Source organism: Columba livia, chromosome Z (assembly GCF_036013475.1).
Source record: "Columba livia isolate bColLiv1 breed racing homer chromosome Z, bColLiv1.pat.W.v2, whole genome shotgun sequence".
Taxonomy (NCBI): Eukaryota; Metazoa; Chordata; class Aves; order Columbiformes; family Columbidae; genus Columba; species Columba livia.
The window spans coordinates 45,651,394-45,668,221 of NC_088642.1; the positions used below are offsets into that span (position 1 = coordinate 45,651,394).

The 16,828-nt window shown below is 43.4% G+C and overlaps 1 protein-coding gene across 2 annotated transcripts in view; it reads left to right on the plus strand.

Moving 5' to 3' along the window:
• The first annotated feature begins 11,286 nt into the window (after positions 1 to 11,286).
• The window catches only part of RAD23B (RAD23 homolog B, nucleotide excision repair protein), a 40,485-nt gene continuing 34,943 nt past the window's right edge, over positions 11,287 to 16,828 (plus strand). The window contains exon 1 of one of the 2 annotated variants that reach the window (XM_065045688.1): positions 11,287 to 11,640. In XM_065045688.1, the coding sequence (XP_064901760.1) occupies positions 11,575 to 11,640 (66 nt within the window). In that variant the 5' untranslated portion in view covers positions 11,287 to 11,574. The remainder of the gene's footprint in view (positions 11,641 to 16,828) is intronic. The other variant, XM_065045689.1, reaches the window with a different exon arrangement.

The following is a 16,828-nucleotide window of genomic DNA, read 5'->3' on the forward strand; positions in this document are numbered from 1 at the left end:
ATTCACTCAGTAACACCTCGGTTAGAAGGGGAAAAACAGAGAATAATTAAGCATTGCAGCAGGAGACAGAGAGGCTGTGGTGTCTATGTCCTTGGAGGTTTTCACAGTCTGCCTGGATAAAGCTCTGAGCACCAGGATCTGAATTCATTCTAGAACCTCAATCCAAGGAGAAGTTTGGACCAGCAGCTACCCATGTCCCTGCAAACTGCAATGCTTCTGTGGTCTCTATGACCTAGGAGTTATTATTATTTTATATATGGCTATATGTGGGCAGAGGAGCTACATATACAAGTGAATTCCTGATGAATCCAGAGGGCTCACACTCTCCAGCTGTCAGGGTATGCATATGCTAGGAAAGTAATGTACTGCAGCAGCTATATTACTCCACGGCAGATGGCCTGTACAAGCTATGAACACTGTGACAAAAGTCTCAGACCATGACATATTGTTCTTTTCTATCTGGCAGTCAGGATTAAAAGCAGAGTGTTGTAAAGTGCATGCTCAAAACCAAGTAATGCATAAAGCCATTATCAGGTCTACAGAAATATCTATTTTGGTGTTTAATCCCCCATACCACGCTGGAAAAGATTCGTCTGTGTGGGGGGTAGTGCACTTGAGGCCAAATTAGTTTATATGGCTTTTAACTGCATTTTTATTAAATTAAAATACTTTCACATAACTACAGTGATGACTGTAATATGATTAATGACTCATAGAAAAAATAAACTGATATAATTTATTTATAGTAGGCTCAGTTTGACCTGTAGGATTTGATTAATTATTTTTCATATAAATATTATTCTTGGAATCAATGTTCCAGATTGATTGCTGCCAATTTCTGATGTCATTTCCCTAGGAGCATTTCATAGTGCATTCCACAATCGATTATGCAACTGCTTGGTCCAGCCCTGAAGTTGGGAAGACCTTCATAGTGACACTGTCAAATCGCGGCAATAGTGATGGGCTTCCCTGGCTGGCTGCATTATTTGCCATTCTAATGTCTCATGCAATAATTGGCCTTGCTTCAGAAATATTCCGATGTCTGGCCTTTCCATAGCAGGTCTGCCGAACTACAGAAGGCCAATACGCAGCTTCTAGGTTCCATTTGTTCTTTTTATTACAGCACAGGCAAGAACAAAGACAGGACAGAAGCTTAAACAAAGCCTAAATATTAAAATAGTTGGCAAAGAGTTTGCACTCTGAAACACTGTGAAATCCCCCTGAGCAACAATAGTCCTTCCTGCTAACAGACACAGCCATCAGATAACTGCCCTTGGAGACACACATTGGCAATTGTTGAACCCAAATAATTTTTATTCCCTTCCCTTTCAACTGCCTAGCTCTCCAAAGAAACTAGTGACTAAATAATGAAGTCAGATAATTTGTCAAAAGAACTGGTGAAAGCTGAGAATGCTAAAGTCGTAAATAAGTGTAATATCAGTCCTTTTACTGATTTGTGTCCGCCTTTACCGCCTTCTACCCCTCTAACTCCTACGCCGGAGGAGAAGGAGTTGCCGAAAAAAAACTGGACTAAAGAACTGTGTGAAAAATCAGATCAGCTATTAGCGAGTGAATCCAACAGTCAGCAACGCGGTCATGCTGATCGTGATGGGAAAGGGGATTCATTGAAAGGGGCAGGTGTCCCACAACTCCTGGAGGAGACACTAATTGACATACCACAGCTACAGACACGACAAGTTTCTGAAATCCTGAGACAGTCAACAGATCTTGCATAACCAGCTATGAGAGAGGTGTCTGAAACCAACAAAGCAGCCAAATCATTTGCAACTATTGATCAGGGTCCCAATAAGAATTACACGCAATTTATTGACCACCTTCAAGAGGCCATCAGTAAGCAGGTCGAAAACTTAGAAGCTAAGGACGCACTAGTGTTGAGATTAGCAGTAGAGAATGCTAATGTTTGCTATCAACATGTTATTTGCAAGTTTTACAGTACATATTATGTGCTCCTGTGTATTGCCTCTCTGAAAATCAAGCAGCTTGTCGGGAATGTGACTTAATTGATTTACTAGTTGTTTTTAAGTGCGCCGTAAAACCTTCTCCCCGCTTTTCCCATTCACGCTGTTCCCTGCGCCCCCCCCGCCCACTTCCCCCCCTCCCCCTCCCTCCCTCTTCTCAAGGTTTTTACTTGCAAGATGGGGTCAGGAATAATTGTTTTCAGTCGTGTTCCTAAAAAATCAGTATTGGGAGGTGTTTTAAAACTTAGCAAAGCACTCGGAATTATAAGGAAGGAAGATCTTGTTAAATATTGAAATCAGTGTTAGCTGCTGTATAAGTTAAGTGATTGGGAAAAGTGTCCGGAGAATAGAATCTTGTTGCAATTAATGTTGTTTTTCAGGCCAGAAGAGCAGGACAAAGCACATCTCTACAATAAATCATTAAATTGTTTCAGACAGTTTTACAGGCGGGGCGATTTGAACTTCAACAAGCTGAGAGAGAGTTAACTGATAACACGTAGGTCACAGTAAACTTGCTGAAGTCTGCACAATGCTTTCCTTATTAACCTGTTTTCTTTGTGGGTATCTGTTTAAGTATGTTGCAATTTTGGTAGGTCTGTGCTATATGGCACGATAAGTTCACAGTCTGTTAAATCATGAGAATCGGTTGACTCAAAAGGTGTGTTTTGTGATAGTACAAAAGATCATGAGTAATTTAGTTCCTTACTGCGTGAACGTGATGTTAAGATTTTACGTGTAGTAGCTGTTATATTTTTTTTTTCTAGTGTACTAGCTTTATTCCAATATCCAGACTTGCACAACTCTGTGACAGGCTGTCTCTCATCTCGGTGCACTAAATTTGGCCTTTTTGTATGCACATCAAGTAAAGAATCCTGGTTTTAGAATAACAGTTGTAGCGCACCAGATGAGACACTAATAAAAGCCTTGCCCAGTGCAGCTCACTGCGGCGGGGGGGGGGGGCGATTGGGCTCCAGCACGCACTGACTTTTTTTGTCAGGGAGACCCAGAGATATCTCCGCCTGGCTGGGCGGTGAGCGGCCCAAAGGTGCAATGCGAAAATTGAGATATTGTCTTAAATTAGTGTGACTGTGATCCATCTGCATATTTGAACTGGGTATTTGGTTTTCACATCTGAGCTCAGTATTTTAGTTTGCATATTCATATTTGGTACCAAAAGAATCTTGTTTGGGGAGATAATTACAAAATGGGAACCGGTTCCACTGCTAAAATTCCACCTTGCTCCCCCTTAGGATGCATCCTTACACATTAGAGTAATTGCTTATATTGTTAGAAAAGCATTTAAATTGTTAAAATGCTATGATAGATGAGAATTTAGAAGAGGTTGTATTTAAAAGTTGCTAGAATATTAACTGATTTAGATCTAGGAAAATAGAATGATGGATTTATGTTTGCTATACTGGTTTATACTGTTTTTTGACATCTCTAAATTGTAAAAGGTAAATGGAGCTAAGGAATGTAACTATTGCTGAGCTACTTGAAATTGCATATAAAGTGTATCACGGCTGGAATGAAATGGGAAAACAAAAGACCAAAACATCCCAGGCCTGTGTGCAGCTCATTGTAACTGAGAAGTTTCCCAGAGCCTCCTACTTCATACCAGCCAGTGTGCCAGCTGCGTGACCTTGGTTATATCTACACTGCACAGAAAGAAAAAACAACTGGAAAAACCTGGCTGCCTGCTTTTAAAGCAGTGAAAGGGGGGTTCTCTCTCCCCGCCACTGCAGCGATGTAATACTGAATGGAGCAGTCCGAGGGTGAAGTTTAAAGGCATCCTGAGCAGACCCATAGTTCTAATGAAACTGAAAAATTAAACCAAAAATTTGTTAATAGACTTATTCTGTGGTAATTAGTTTTAAGAGACTTCTTAGTAAATTCACCATGCTAGTTTTTGAGGTCATGAGAGAGAACGAAAGAAAGGCCGTTTTTTGAGACCAATAGAATGCCAAATTTGGAACAAAGTTTTAATACATGAATTCTTATAGTTGCCAGAAAGTCCTATACCTCTCTTAGGTTAAGATTTGTTAAGTAAATTGTAAGCTCAAATAACGTTTTCTGAGAATTCTGTTTAGTTGCATGGCCTACAAGAAGCTGCTGGGATGGTGCAGATCTGCTTGTGCAAGTGAGAAATCTCCAAGGAAATTTCACTAGTATTAACAGCCAATGTTTCGATAAAGCAAATACTACACTGATAGATCTGAAACAGGACTTCGATCTGGTAAGGGAAAACAATATCCAATAAATATGACAGCCAAAATGAAGTTGGAAACTTTGAGGAATTAATTTATGACAACTTTACAGGCTGACTGCATTCGATTGGACTTGCAGATTTGTCTATGAAACAACCTGTGGCTATTGTGGGACAATATGATGAGAATGCTAACAGACTGATATACTAATTGTCACTCCAATCAAGAAAATGCAGGGAATGGATTTAAGTCTTAATAGGCCATGATCCTTTTGTCATATATGTACTATTTGTGAAATTGAATTATGATTTTTTTTTATTTGTAATCTATGTATTTGTAAATTGCACTAGCTGGTTTTCTTAACAGCACAGCTTTTGGCATGCCTAAATGTAAATTGATGCAGAACCTGCAAGTCTTTAACATCAGGTCATAGGCCATACTTGTATTTCGTCCGATCCTATATACTTGCAAAGTTTTTGTCGATGGTTCCAGGAAATCTCATAAAGCTGTAGTGGTTTGGCGTGAAGATAACAATTGGCATCATTCTGTAAAAATTATTGAAGGTTCAACCCAATTAGCAGAACTTGGCACAGCTTTAAATTACTCAGAGATTTTTAAGGAGGAACCTCTAAATTTGATTTGTGATTTTGAGTGCGTAGTCAAGATCCAACATCTGTATCTGGTTCTGAACTTTTTTTGTTTGTTTGTTTGTTTTTATAAAAAGAGGGGGGGAAGTAGGGGAAACACCATAAAACCAATTATCAAAAGCATTGTATGTGATGAAATACTTTGCAAGTATGACCCAAACCCATGCTAAATCAGAAATAACCTACATTAGTTATGGTCAAATTACTAGTCAATGAAAAAGGCCTCATCAATTGATAACCTGGGGAAGAGGTTATGTTTGTGTCATTACAGGCTGCGGATTGAAGTGGATTCAACAAAGATTCAATGGATGCAGATGGACAGGAGGGAGATAAGTTGTGAGGACTGTTTCAGATGTAAACCATGGATCCTAATTCAGTGTTATAGATGCTCACAGACCTGGTGGTCTAGAAGCCTATTAGCAAGCAGGTGGTGTACCTTCTGTGGAGAATGGCAATTTGAACAATCAGCAGGAGATCCAAAAGGGTGACATTATGATCAGATAGTCAATGCATTGATAAGGTAAAACTATGAGATATCTCTTCCATAGTAATCTAAGTTTAGCAACTGATAAAGTTTTAGAAGGGATATTAAAGTTAAGCTATTGATCTTTTAAATAGGCTAAGATAACTTTTAAGATATTAATTCAATTATTAGTATATGTTGATGGTATTAAGTATATTACTCTATAAACTGCGCAGTTATAGATATTTAGGAGGTTAAGAGAAAATATTGTATTAACTTGTCTGGTTATTATGAATCTATTAAAATAGTGTGTTGATAAGGTTGTTATAACGGAATTAAGGTTTTAAGAATAGGCAGGTAGTTGTTTGATCTTAGTAAGTAAGGTTTAACTGCATTATATGTAATTGTAATTATGTTGTTAATCACGTGTTCTGTGTTGCAGTATATTTAAAAAATGATTCGCCGTGCGGTTGATGGGGCCTGACTAATTCAAGAAAAAGTAAGGGGGAAGTGTGGACGGGTTTTGATAGATAAAGATTTGTTGCTGAATTAGTCAGGCTCAAAGGAATCTCAAGGCCTCTTAGAGAAGCTGAGAACAGAATCTGCTGTGAGAAAGAGGGGCACTCCACAATCAGCGGGGTCGTGGCATGGCGTGAATCATCGGACGTATCATCAGTGAGACTCCAGCGCATGGACAGCCCACGATACTCATTTAGCGAATCCATGCTTGGAGCGTGGACGTGTGATTAGAATATAGTTACGTATATAAGGAGACTTGTTTCTGTAATAAATGGCTTAGCGTGATTCACATTGAATCGACTTCTTTTGCTGAGTCCTTATCTCGTTCCTACACCTTGTTAAATTTCATCAGGTTATTCCCCGCCCAACTCTCCAGCCTGTCCAGGTCCCGCTGGATGGCAGCACAGCCTTCTGGCGTGTCAGCCACTCCTCCCAGCTTAGTGTCATCAGCAAACTTGCTGATAGTACACTCAATTCCCTCGTCCAAATCGTTAATGAATATATTGAATAATATTGGCCCCAATACTGACCCCTGAGGCACTCCACTAGATACTGGCCTCCAACTAGACTCCGCACCATTGACTACCACTCTCTGGCTTCTCTCCTTAAGCCAGTTTGCAACCCACCTCACTACTCTGTTGTCTAGACCACACCTCCTCAACTTAGCTGTGAGGATGCTGTGGGAGACTGTGTCAAAGGCTTTACTGAAGTCAAGGTAGACCACATCCACCGCTCTGCCATCATCCATCCACCTTGCTACATTCTCACAAAAGGCTATGAGGTTGGTCAAGCATGAATTACCTTTGGTAAAGCCATGCTGACCGCCCCTAATGACCCTCTTATCCTTGATATGCCTTGAGATGGCACCAAGGATAAGCTGTTCCATTACTTTCCCAGGGACAGAGGTGAGGCTGACCGGTCTATAATTACCCGGGTCCTCCTTCTTGCCCTTTTTGAAGGCTGGAGTGACATTTGTTTTCCTCCAATCCTCGGGCACCTCCCCCCGTTTCCCAACACTTGGCAAAGATGATGGAGAGCGGTCCAGCAATGACTTCAGCCAGCTCCCTCAGCACCCGCGGATGCATCCCATCTGGACCCATGGATTTATGGATGTCCAGACTATTTAATTGCTCCCTAACCCAGTCCTCATCAACTAAAGCAAACTCCTCCATTGACCTGGCTTCACCCGGGGTCTCAGGGGTACAGGGCTCCCCAGGACAGCCTCTGGCAGAGTAGACAGAGACAAAGAAGGCATTCAGTAATTCTGCCTTCTCTCTATCTTCTGCCACCAGGGCACCCACCCCATTCATCAGTGGGCCTACATTGCCTCTGGTATTAGTTTTATCTGCTATGTATTTGAAAAAGTTCTTTTTGCTGTCCTTGACTCCTCTCGCCAGCTGTAATTCTAAGGAGGCCTTGGCTATCCTAGCTGCCTTCCTACATCCTCTAACAGCAGCCTTATATTCTTCCCAAGTGGCCAGCCCCTGCTTCCATGACCTGTAAACTCTCCTCTTCTGCTTGAGCATACCCAACAGATCTCTATTCAACCATGCAGGCCTCCTGGCTCCCTTCCTTGATGTTAGTAGTGGGGTGTTAGAAGGGGGGTGGTTAATAGGTCGAGAGAGGTTCTCCTTCCCCTCTACTCTGCCCTGGTGAGACAGCACCTGGACTACTGTGTCCAGTTCTGGGCCCCTCAGTTCCAGAAGGACAGGGAACTGCTGGAGAGAGTCCAGCACAGGGCAACAAAGATGATTAAGGGAGTGGAGCACCTCCATTATGAGGAAAGGCTGAGGGAGCTGGGTCTCTTCAGCTTGGAGGAGACTGATGGGTGACCTTATTAATGTTTACAAATATATAAAGGGCGAATGTCACGAGGATGGAGCCAGGCTCTTCTTGGTGACAACCAACGGTAGGACAAGGGGTAATGGGTTCAAACTGGAACACAAGAAGTTCCACTTAAATTTGAGAAGAAACTTCTTCACGGTGAGGGTGACAGAGCCTGGAACAGGCTGCCCAGGGAGGTTGTGGAGTCTCCTACTCTGGAGACATTCAGAACCCGCCTGGACACAGCCCCGTGTGGCCTCATCTAGGTGTTCCTACTCTGGCAGGGGGATTGGACTAGATGATCTTTCGAGGTCTCTTCCAATCCCTAACATTCTGTGATTCTGTGATTCTACGTATTTACTGTCTCAGTTGTCAGATTCTACTTCCATTAAATGCAACATCACTCTGAGAGACCTAGAGTGTCACAGACTCCAGCTGCTACTGACTGTGGGCTCCACAGCTTGTATACACACTCCGATAAACTACCAGCAAAACCCTAAGCTTTGGACAACTCCGTCAGTAAGGTGATAGTGCTGACTCCTGTCCTTACTTCTGTGTGGTTTATATGTGCACATCTTTCCAACTTCCCGAAACACCAGGGTTATGTAAGGAAACCTTGCTGCGGGGAAAGGTGTACCGGAGGCACATTTTCCATTTACCTTCCCTACTTCATTTTGGGTTCACTGTGTTTTCCTCCCTCTCTGCAAGAACCAGCTGTAATTTATGGCTTTGCCTAGTAACTCATAAGACATGAAAACATACACCTCCACTTGGGAGATGGCATTTACTGGACGACCATGGAAAACCAAAAAGTGCTGAGCAGGACAAAGCCCTGGGGGCGTGAAGTTGGAGAACCTGCACCAGGGAGATCAAGTTACTCAGAAATGAAAATCCAAGAGTTCTGAGAGCCGAAAAGTAATTGCTATAGACATCTGCCATCAAAATATCTAACTTTTTAGGCTTTATTTCACATTTCTTTCAAAGCAATGTAAGGTTTTCTAGTTGAGTAGACGTTTGTGTACTCACTGAGTCAGCATACACGAACTGCTGTAAATGAAGTCAGTGACTGTGATATTCCAGTCTGAACACAGGGCAATCACCCCAAACACTTCAGACGCAAAATGAAAAAGAAACCCAAGCACTAGCTGTTGAGGAGAACCACTGTTAAGCTGAAAGACAAGAATACCCTGGGAAAAAAACACAGCCATCAATTCTGCAACTGATGGGAGGGAGCCTGAAGAGACCTGGAGAGTCAAGGTCTGCCATAACACATTTTATGGAGGTGAAGGGGCTAAGCTAGAGGAAACACCAAAACTTGTTTATTTAATTTAGGTCACATACAATGAGTTGTCCCAAGTTTCTGTACCACTCTGCAGGAAAAAAAAAAAAAAAAAGAAAGAAAGAAAAAAAAAAAGAAGAAAGAAATATCACAGGTTTTCTCTTTCTATTTGCTCAAAGTTCAATACATGGTCAGGAAAACTTTTATTCTAAACAGTTCACAGCCTTTGAAGTTGATTCCCAGTTATGCTGAGGCTTTTACAAGTCTCATAGCAGAACTAAACAGCCACATGTAAATGAAACCTTGCCTTACAACAAACTGGTCAGAACAGTTTCATATTATAACCAGCAACCACAAAAATCAGATGAGTAGATTACACTTAACATATTCTGAGCAGAAAAGAGTAGTGAAAACGACACAACCCCTCAGCAGGAGTACTTTTATTTACATGTGAAGCTCAGCACTTACACATGCTGGACTGCTGAATGGAAAGCTTATAAACATCCCATTTATTTTGTCTCCAAAGTATAGAATTAGATATGCTATCATGCAATAGTGAAAGTGAATAAGCAGAATATTTTAAGGGGTAACCACCCACACAAAAAATAGCAGGTGATATTTTATCTGATGCCTTTTTTTTTTTTAAATGGTGCTCAATGAAACGCAAGCGAGTTATTCTGTGCTGCCAAGAATGCTGGATTCCTACTAGCAACAGTCAGCAGTTTCTTTTTGGTTGCAAAAGCCCTGAGAGGCTTTGGCTGTCTAGCAGCTGTGTGTCAGAGCCTAAGGGGGATGATGACAATAGCAGCACCACCACTTGTGCATGCAACACATGTGTACATTCATACACTCCCACAGGGAGAGGCATCTCCCACTTACCCTTTGTACGGCAATACAGCCTGCTGGTCTCTGCTCCACTGTGCTGCTGGTAAGAAATCACAATGAAGCCAAACCTATTGTAATAATGAGTTAAAAGATGGGGGGGGGGGGGGGCGTTTGCTACAAACATTACATCAACAATGTGGCACAGCAGAACTTCTCAAGGCATTACACAATACCAAGAAATGTTGAGTTTAATTACATTACAGTATTAAGTTAGCCTAACATAAGAATCCTCTTTTGCAGAAAGACAGCCTTAGTTCCAAAGAAAGAACACTGGGAGAACCCACATCTACTGATGGAGAAGGTTATAAGGACCTGGAGTGGGGGTTTCTTTTACCAGTACTTTGTAGCAGGGGCCTCTCCTTGCTGCCTAAGGAGTACCAGAGGAAACAGAGGTACATCAAAGGTAAGCACTAACTATTGAAATCAGCAGTGGCAGAACTGAGGTACTACATTGTCCACCCACTGCATCGGTTCCTCTGACAAGCAAGTAACCTCCTGGGTTCCCTGTTTGTATGCATGGGATTGAAGGAGGTGGAAATGATAATGCAGAAAAGATGATCCAGACCTTAGGAAAATCAGACAAACAACTTGTTCATTATAAAGCTTGGGATGACTATGGCAGAGAACCAGTCTAAACTTTTGCTCATGTGTATGATAAGACTTGTCATGATTTCGAAAAGATATTCAGTCTTCAAGAAGGTGTAACAATAGGTTGTTATCAACTTCTTGGAGAAGTCTTTCACCATTGCCAACTGGAAATTTGCTGTGATGACAGATAAGCTGCTTTCCTGACATGTCGTATGTGTCTGCACATCAGTCGATGCTGCTGAAGAGCTGCGCCCATGTTGAATGGGCCTGACAGCACCGCTGCGGCTTGCGACTGCAAAGGAAATGTGACTCCCCCCTACGCACACGCAGGCTGCTCAAGCGACACGTGCTCCCCGGTGCACTGAGACGAGGAGCGGTGTCACTGAGCTGGCTCGCTCACCGGCATGGCCACCTCACCGCAGCAGCTGTGCCAGCCAGGAGACACGGCACAACTCCAGCTCCCAGCTGCTGCGGACACGCTAGACGGACAGACAGACACGTGGTCTCAATGATGTGGCACCGTCAACAGCCACCCTGCCCCCAGTTCTCCCTGTCCCCTGCGAACACGTAGGTATGTGGCAACACACTCGCAAACATAACTTAGGGGCGCGCAGCCGCACTCCCCCATCGCCATCGCCACCCCCAGACCCGCCAGGCTCCGCGCCTCGCGCCAGCGCACTGAAGCCGCTGCCGGCTGCCCGCGCCTGCGCATCACGGGCGCCTCAGGTGGCGCGGCTGGCGCGAGGCGCTCCTCGGCGGGGCTCCGGCGGCGGCCGGCAGACCAGTGGGCACCACCCAGGCGGGGCGGCCGCACATGCGCGCCCGCACCTCCGGCCCGGCTCTCCGCGGACGAGAGTGGCGCGCAGCCTGCGCAGGCGCACGTCGCCCGCCCCACCCCTTTCCGCCGAGCGCCTGCGTGCGCCCGCCGTCGGGTGGTGCTTCCCCGTCCTCTCCCTCCTTCCCCCCCTCTCTCTCCTTCCCCCCCCGCCGCCGGGGCCGGGGACCTGAGCGCCACCGCCCGCCCCCGCGCGGTGAGTGTGACTGGCGCCCGGGGGCCGCGCGCCATAGGGCGAACCGGTGCTGCTCCTCCCCTTCCTTCTCCGTCTTCTCCGCCCGTCCCGCTGCGCTGTGGGGGACTCGGGGGTAGGAGCGTGACCGCGACGGGCCGGCTACAGCCGCCGCCATGCAGATCACTCTGAAAACGCTGCAGCAGCAGACCTTCCGGATCGACATCGACCCCGAGGAGACGGTGGGGGCCCGCGCGGGGACGAGATGCGGTGGGGAGGCCGCGCTCCGTCCCCTCCAGGGCTCAGGCCTCGCTCTCCCTTCCCGGAGGAGAGAGCGCGGCCCGGGCAGCGGCTTAGGGCAGAGCTGGGGCGGCCTTTCCCCTGTCCCCGGGGCGGGGGGCGAGATGGGGAAAGGGGCAGGACGGACCTCTCTGTTGGGGGGGGGTGGGCGGGCAGCGTGTGCGGGGGACGGGTTGCCGGAGCCTCTGTTGAGGGCCTGGGTTGTGTGAGTGTGATGGGACGACCTGGCAGGAGTTTGGGGGTGCGGGGTCCGGCCGGGAGAGTGGGGTTTGAGAGCTTCATCGCGGGGGGATGCGGGCCTTTTTCCGGGGAGCGCGGGCGGTCATGGGGTGACCCCTTTTTCTCGGGGCGCAGAGAGGCCTCCTGCTGGATGAGAGTGACTTTTCATAGCTGGGGAAACGAGGGGCCGTTGTGACCAGTCCCTCAGCGAGGAGGCTTTCCTCGTTTCGAAAAGGAATGGCCAAAACGTGGAAGGAAGAATGTCTCACCCTGTACGCTGGAGAAAAGGAGCAAGAGGGCAGTAGGAAGCTAGTTTTTTCTTTCAGGAGTATACGTGCTCGCACCCGTGGATTAAAGGTGATGGGGCAACACTGGGAGTGTTTGATGACCACTTGGGGGAGTGGGGAGGCTGAAGGAAAGTGTGGTGTTCGCTCTCTACAGATTCCTGCCTGGAAAGGAAATGTCGGGAGAGTTGTAGGGCTCCTCTCTGCGGTAGTGCGTACTGCAGAGGAGATCGTGAGGGTTTGCCCTCAGATGCATCCCTATACGCTTAGGCAAGTGTATACTGTGTTTGAAGGTAGGTGGTTACAGGGAGGCTTTGCTGTTTTCCTACAGCATGATTAATCTCTGCTTATGAGGTGAGGGAGCACATGTGAGATTCTGCTAACAGCTGTAGGGTGAATGTTGCTGTCTTCTGCAAAACAGGCATTTGGGTTTGTGGTGAGGTTTATAAGAAGTGTTAGCCTATCTTATTGGCAGGCTGCAGTGACTGTGTACTTCTAAGATTAAAGTGGGGAGAGGATGTGTTTTGGTTGTAGGTGAATGTTTTTTATTGGCACGTGGCATTCTGCTGGAAGATCCTCAGGGAAATACACTGTTCTGAGATGAAAGAAAGGGCCTTAAGTGAGTTTGCAGGGTTGGAAGTTGCCTAGTCACTTGTCTGAGCAGGGATGGTTGCCTCTGATAGCCAAGTCCAGACATCCTTGTGGCCTTCTTTTGAAAGATTTGGAGAGTTTAGCATCTGAAGGTGTGTCTGTAGTAGCCTTTCGCATGATATCTGGGCAGTGAAACTCTGGAAACTGTGGGACATTACATCTGCTTTTATCAAGTGTGTTGGTTTACTCTCTTTCACTTCAGTCTTAAGAAAAATAAAGAACAATGGTTAAAGTTGGATTGAGAGTTGATGTGGTTGAGAAGTGTGGCAGAGGGAGATGGCAAATGCCTAGCTGATGCATGTCTTAAAAACCTTCAAAGATTTGAAACATCAGTCTTGTTATGGAGAAAAGCTCTGTTAATGTTTCCTCTTTTTCTCTGTTGTTCAGTAGGGTCCTGGGAAATAAAATTGGGGAGAGGACTAAAGGAATGTCGCCAGTCAAAACCCTTACCAGTTTATGAGACAGCAAAATGCATTAGCAAGAGGTTGGATTATGGGAAATTAGACTGCACTCCGTGTTTCATAAATGGAATTGCTGCAGTAGCTCAGTAACAGAAGCAAGAATACTTCTCACGAGCATAATACTTGAGTTTTTGGGTAGGAATGGGTGGTAAGATAGAGAAAATGTAGGTAGGATTTGAAGAGAACTTTGTTTTAAAGTGAGCAGGGTGAAGCCTCAATGTTATTATTAGGTGAAAAAAGTATTAGATTCCCTTGGTCTGCTTTTTTGAAAATTACAAAGAAATTCCTGTTGAAAATGTTGCAAATTGTAGAACTTAATAAGAAAAGAACACTTTTGAGCCTTTGGTTAGAAACCAAATCTGTTAAAATTGGAAAATGCTTCAAAATGTAGTCTGTTAAGCAAATGTTTCACAAGTATATGTTTGAAAGTTCTCAGTCTGATTTTGAGAAATAGTAATTTTAGCTATGTCCATTGGTATCTTAGCTTAATTTTCTAACAACTTGAAGCAAAGGTGTTTGTTTTGCAGGAAACATTACTTTTAGTCTTTGAACTATATGTGTGTGTTTCTCTGCTAGAGGTAGGCTTGTTTACTTGGATCTGTGCCCTACAGTGTGACAAGGCCAAAAATCATCTCGTTGTGATAGGCCCAGGAGACTTGTTGCTCTGAAATTGGATTCTCATTCTCTAAAATTGGTTTCTGGTTCTAGCAATTTCTGCCCTTATTCTTAATACAAAATTAATCTGAAGAGACTTGACGTTACACGTGCTAGTACTCTAACAAGAGTTTATGCTTGTAGCTGAAAGGTGTAATTGGTAAGGAATATTTAAACAAACTGGTGAAATTTTGAAACAACACACTTCATAATACCTCATTGGACTTGTTATAGCTTATACATAAGCAACCGATTATACTTTTTTCCTGCTTAATCAGACACTTGAATTTTAAAGTTCAAAACATGCTTTTAATAATGTGCCTTTAGTTTTGATTTAGTTGTGTTTTAAAGTGTTGCCCCACTGAGTATATTGACTGAATAAAAATTGGAGTAGAAGCATGGCGTATTCTTGGGTTTTTTTGGGAAAAACCTTGAGTTAATGGGAATCGATGTTGTACTCATTCTCTGTAGAGGAGTGGATTTACCTGTTGTGATCATTTTAGTGTTATGAGTGAGGCCATTCAACACATGAGCATTCAGATTTAACCAGGATAAATAAAAACATACATTTACCTGCACAAGCTGCTTTTGCTTGTTGACTGTGGGAGAATATATGCATTAAGCATTGTGTTAGGAGCAAATAATAGGCCCTGTCTGAAGCTCGTGTAGACCTGTGTAGGCAAATCTCTTGTCTGAGGTGACAGTGATCACATTGTAGGCTTCTAAATTTATACAGTAAATAGACTTTTAAAAAGTCTCAAACATTCTTAACTTTGTTTGAAAGTGAAATACCAGTTGAAAGGCTGTCCTGTTTCTTTTTCAGCTTCCCTGTGCTGTTAACCTAGAAACCCAGTTGTCAAAATGCAGGGAAGTGCAAGGAACGTTCAGGATGTCAGTAGCTTTTTGGCTGCGGTTTCTGTTGTCACATATTATGAGCTTTCACATGTTGCTGTTCCACCACAATATTTGAAAACACCAGGCCTACTTGTTTAACACTGTGTCAACAGGACACTTTGTTGTGGAAATTTGAACTTCTGTGCATTCTGGTCCATCCTTAGTACATTTATGCTTTATTGTTAAACGTGTGTGTATGCATTCTTGTATGCTAACATTACACCCCTTTGGTGCTGGAAGCTCCTGGTTTCTAAGTTTAGGCGTTTAGGCTAGATACTACGGAAGCCAAATTAAATGTGTGGAGAGTATACTCTAGTGAAAATGAAGCAGGATCCAAGGGAAAAGTGAGTTTTGGCATACATTTAATTTTTCCAGATAAAACAGGTATACTGCAGGGAAAAATAGATACTACTCCTGTTTATCAAAAGACAATGACATAGCAAAGAATTTATTTTCTGATTTGTATGGGGTATAAAAAACACTTTCGCTTTATAACAAAGAGGTGGTACATAAGGGAGGTACTTTTTAATATGTACTTGAGGGGTGTCTATGATAAAATGACAATATAAAAAAGTAATATATTTAGTGTTAGTCATTTTAGTTTTGCTGAATTCGTAATTTATTATATTTGTCAGAAGAATTAACTTCAGAAACAGAATATTGCCATAGAATATTGCTGGGTGAAATGGTGGAATCTCACTTTGAGGCTTATAATCTATGGGGAAGTACGAACTTACTTCGACCTCCTTCCTACATGTGTTTCAGTGTAGGTTAATCCTGCAGCAGTTGCTGACAAGAAGATTGTTTTCATATTTCCCTGAGAGTTTATATATGGTCTTGGTGAGCTCGCCTGTTTTTCAAGGCTTCAGGCAGGTGCAGCCTCCCGCTCTTTCTCACAACAAAGCAGGAATCTCAGACAGTGATAAGGTGCCTAGAGTTTCTCACAGGCCTACGTTATCTAACACAGAGGTTCTACTCATCAAGTACACGTGGTCAGTAAAACAGTTAGTGTGAAATATGTGCTTTTTCTACAGACAGCTGCAAGTCACTTGAGTGTATTTAACTCATCTCCTCACCAAATCTTCTGCTATATTCCCGTACAGGTGTAAATTTGAAGACCTTGTACTTGGTGCTTGAGTTTTGATAGATAAGTCTGCAAATATGGTAGCTTTGGAGGGTAACCGAATAAGTTTGCCAGGGAACATTTGCAGCTTTTTCATTATTTTTATACTTTCTTTGCAGAATGTAGCATTATCAAGTTGTGTGCTGATGATTCCTTGGGTTTTTTTACTTTTTTTTTGCTAGTGCTTTTTTTCAGTGGCTAGTCTTCTTCCCTGCTTCCTGGTTAGAGTTGAAATTTTCAGGCAAGGGAAGTTGTTCTAATTCTTGGCTGAAAAAAGCTAAGCTTTTACATGTTCAGGAATATTTTCCTTAAATTCTGATGAGTGTTCTAATATAATTTCCAGAGAACTTTAGAGATGATGACACATCTTTAAAATTTAATAATGGAAATGGTGAGATAGCATGAACTATGAATACAACTAATTTTATTAATACTGGAATATGTTTTTACATGTTAGCCATTTTTCAAATATGTTTCCTCTATAACCATAATTTTACAGCTGTTTTATTGGAATGTTTTTATCTAGTTCAGCTGTCAGCAAGAAAAAGTTACCTTTGTGCTTTTAATAATTTGCCAATACTATGTGCGGTATTTCTCAACCATCCAAAATTTATTGGACCACCGTTCCCAAGGTGGCCAGTAAACTGAGAAGTTAAATATACAGGTTGTACACACAGACGGCTCTGTACGTAATTGTGTCTTATATTTAAACCCTATTTGGCAGCTGTTGTTGGTAAGCAAAGGTATCTGTCCTTGGTATGTATAACAAGAGGCTGAAAGGTGTTCCCTTTGGAGCTTAGAGGCAGTGGAGAGTACATGTTAATTAAATAACTTTATGAGCAGC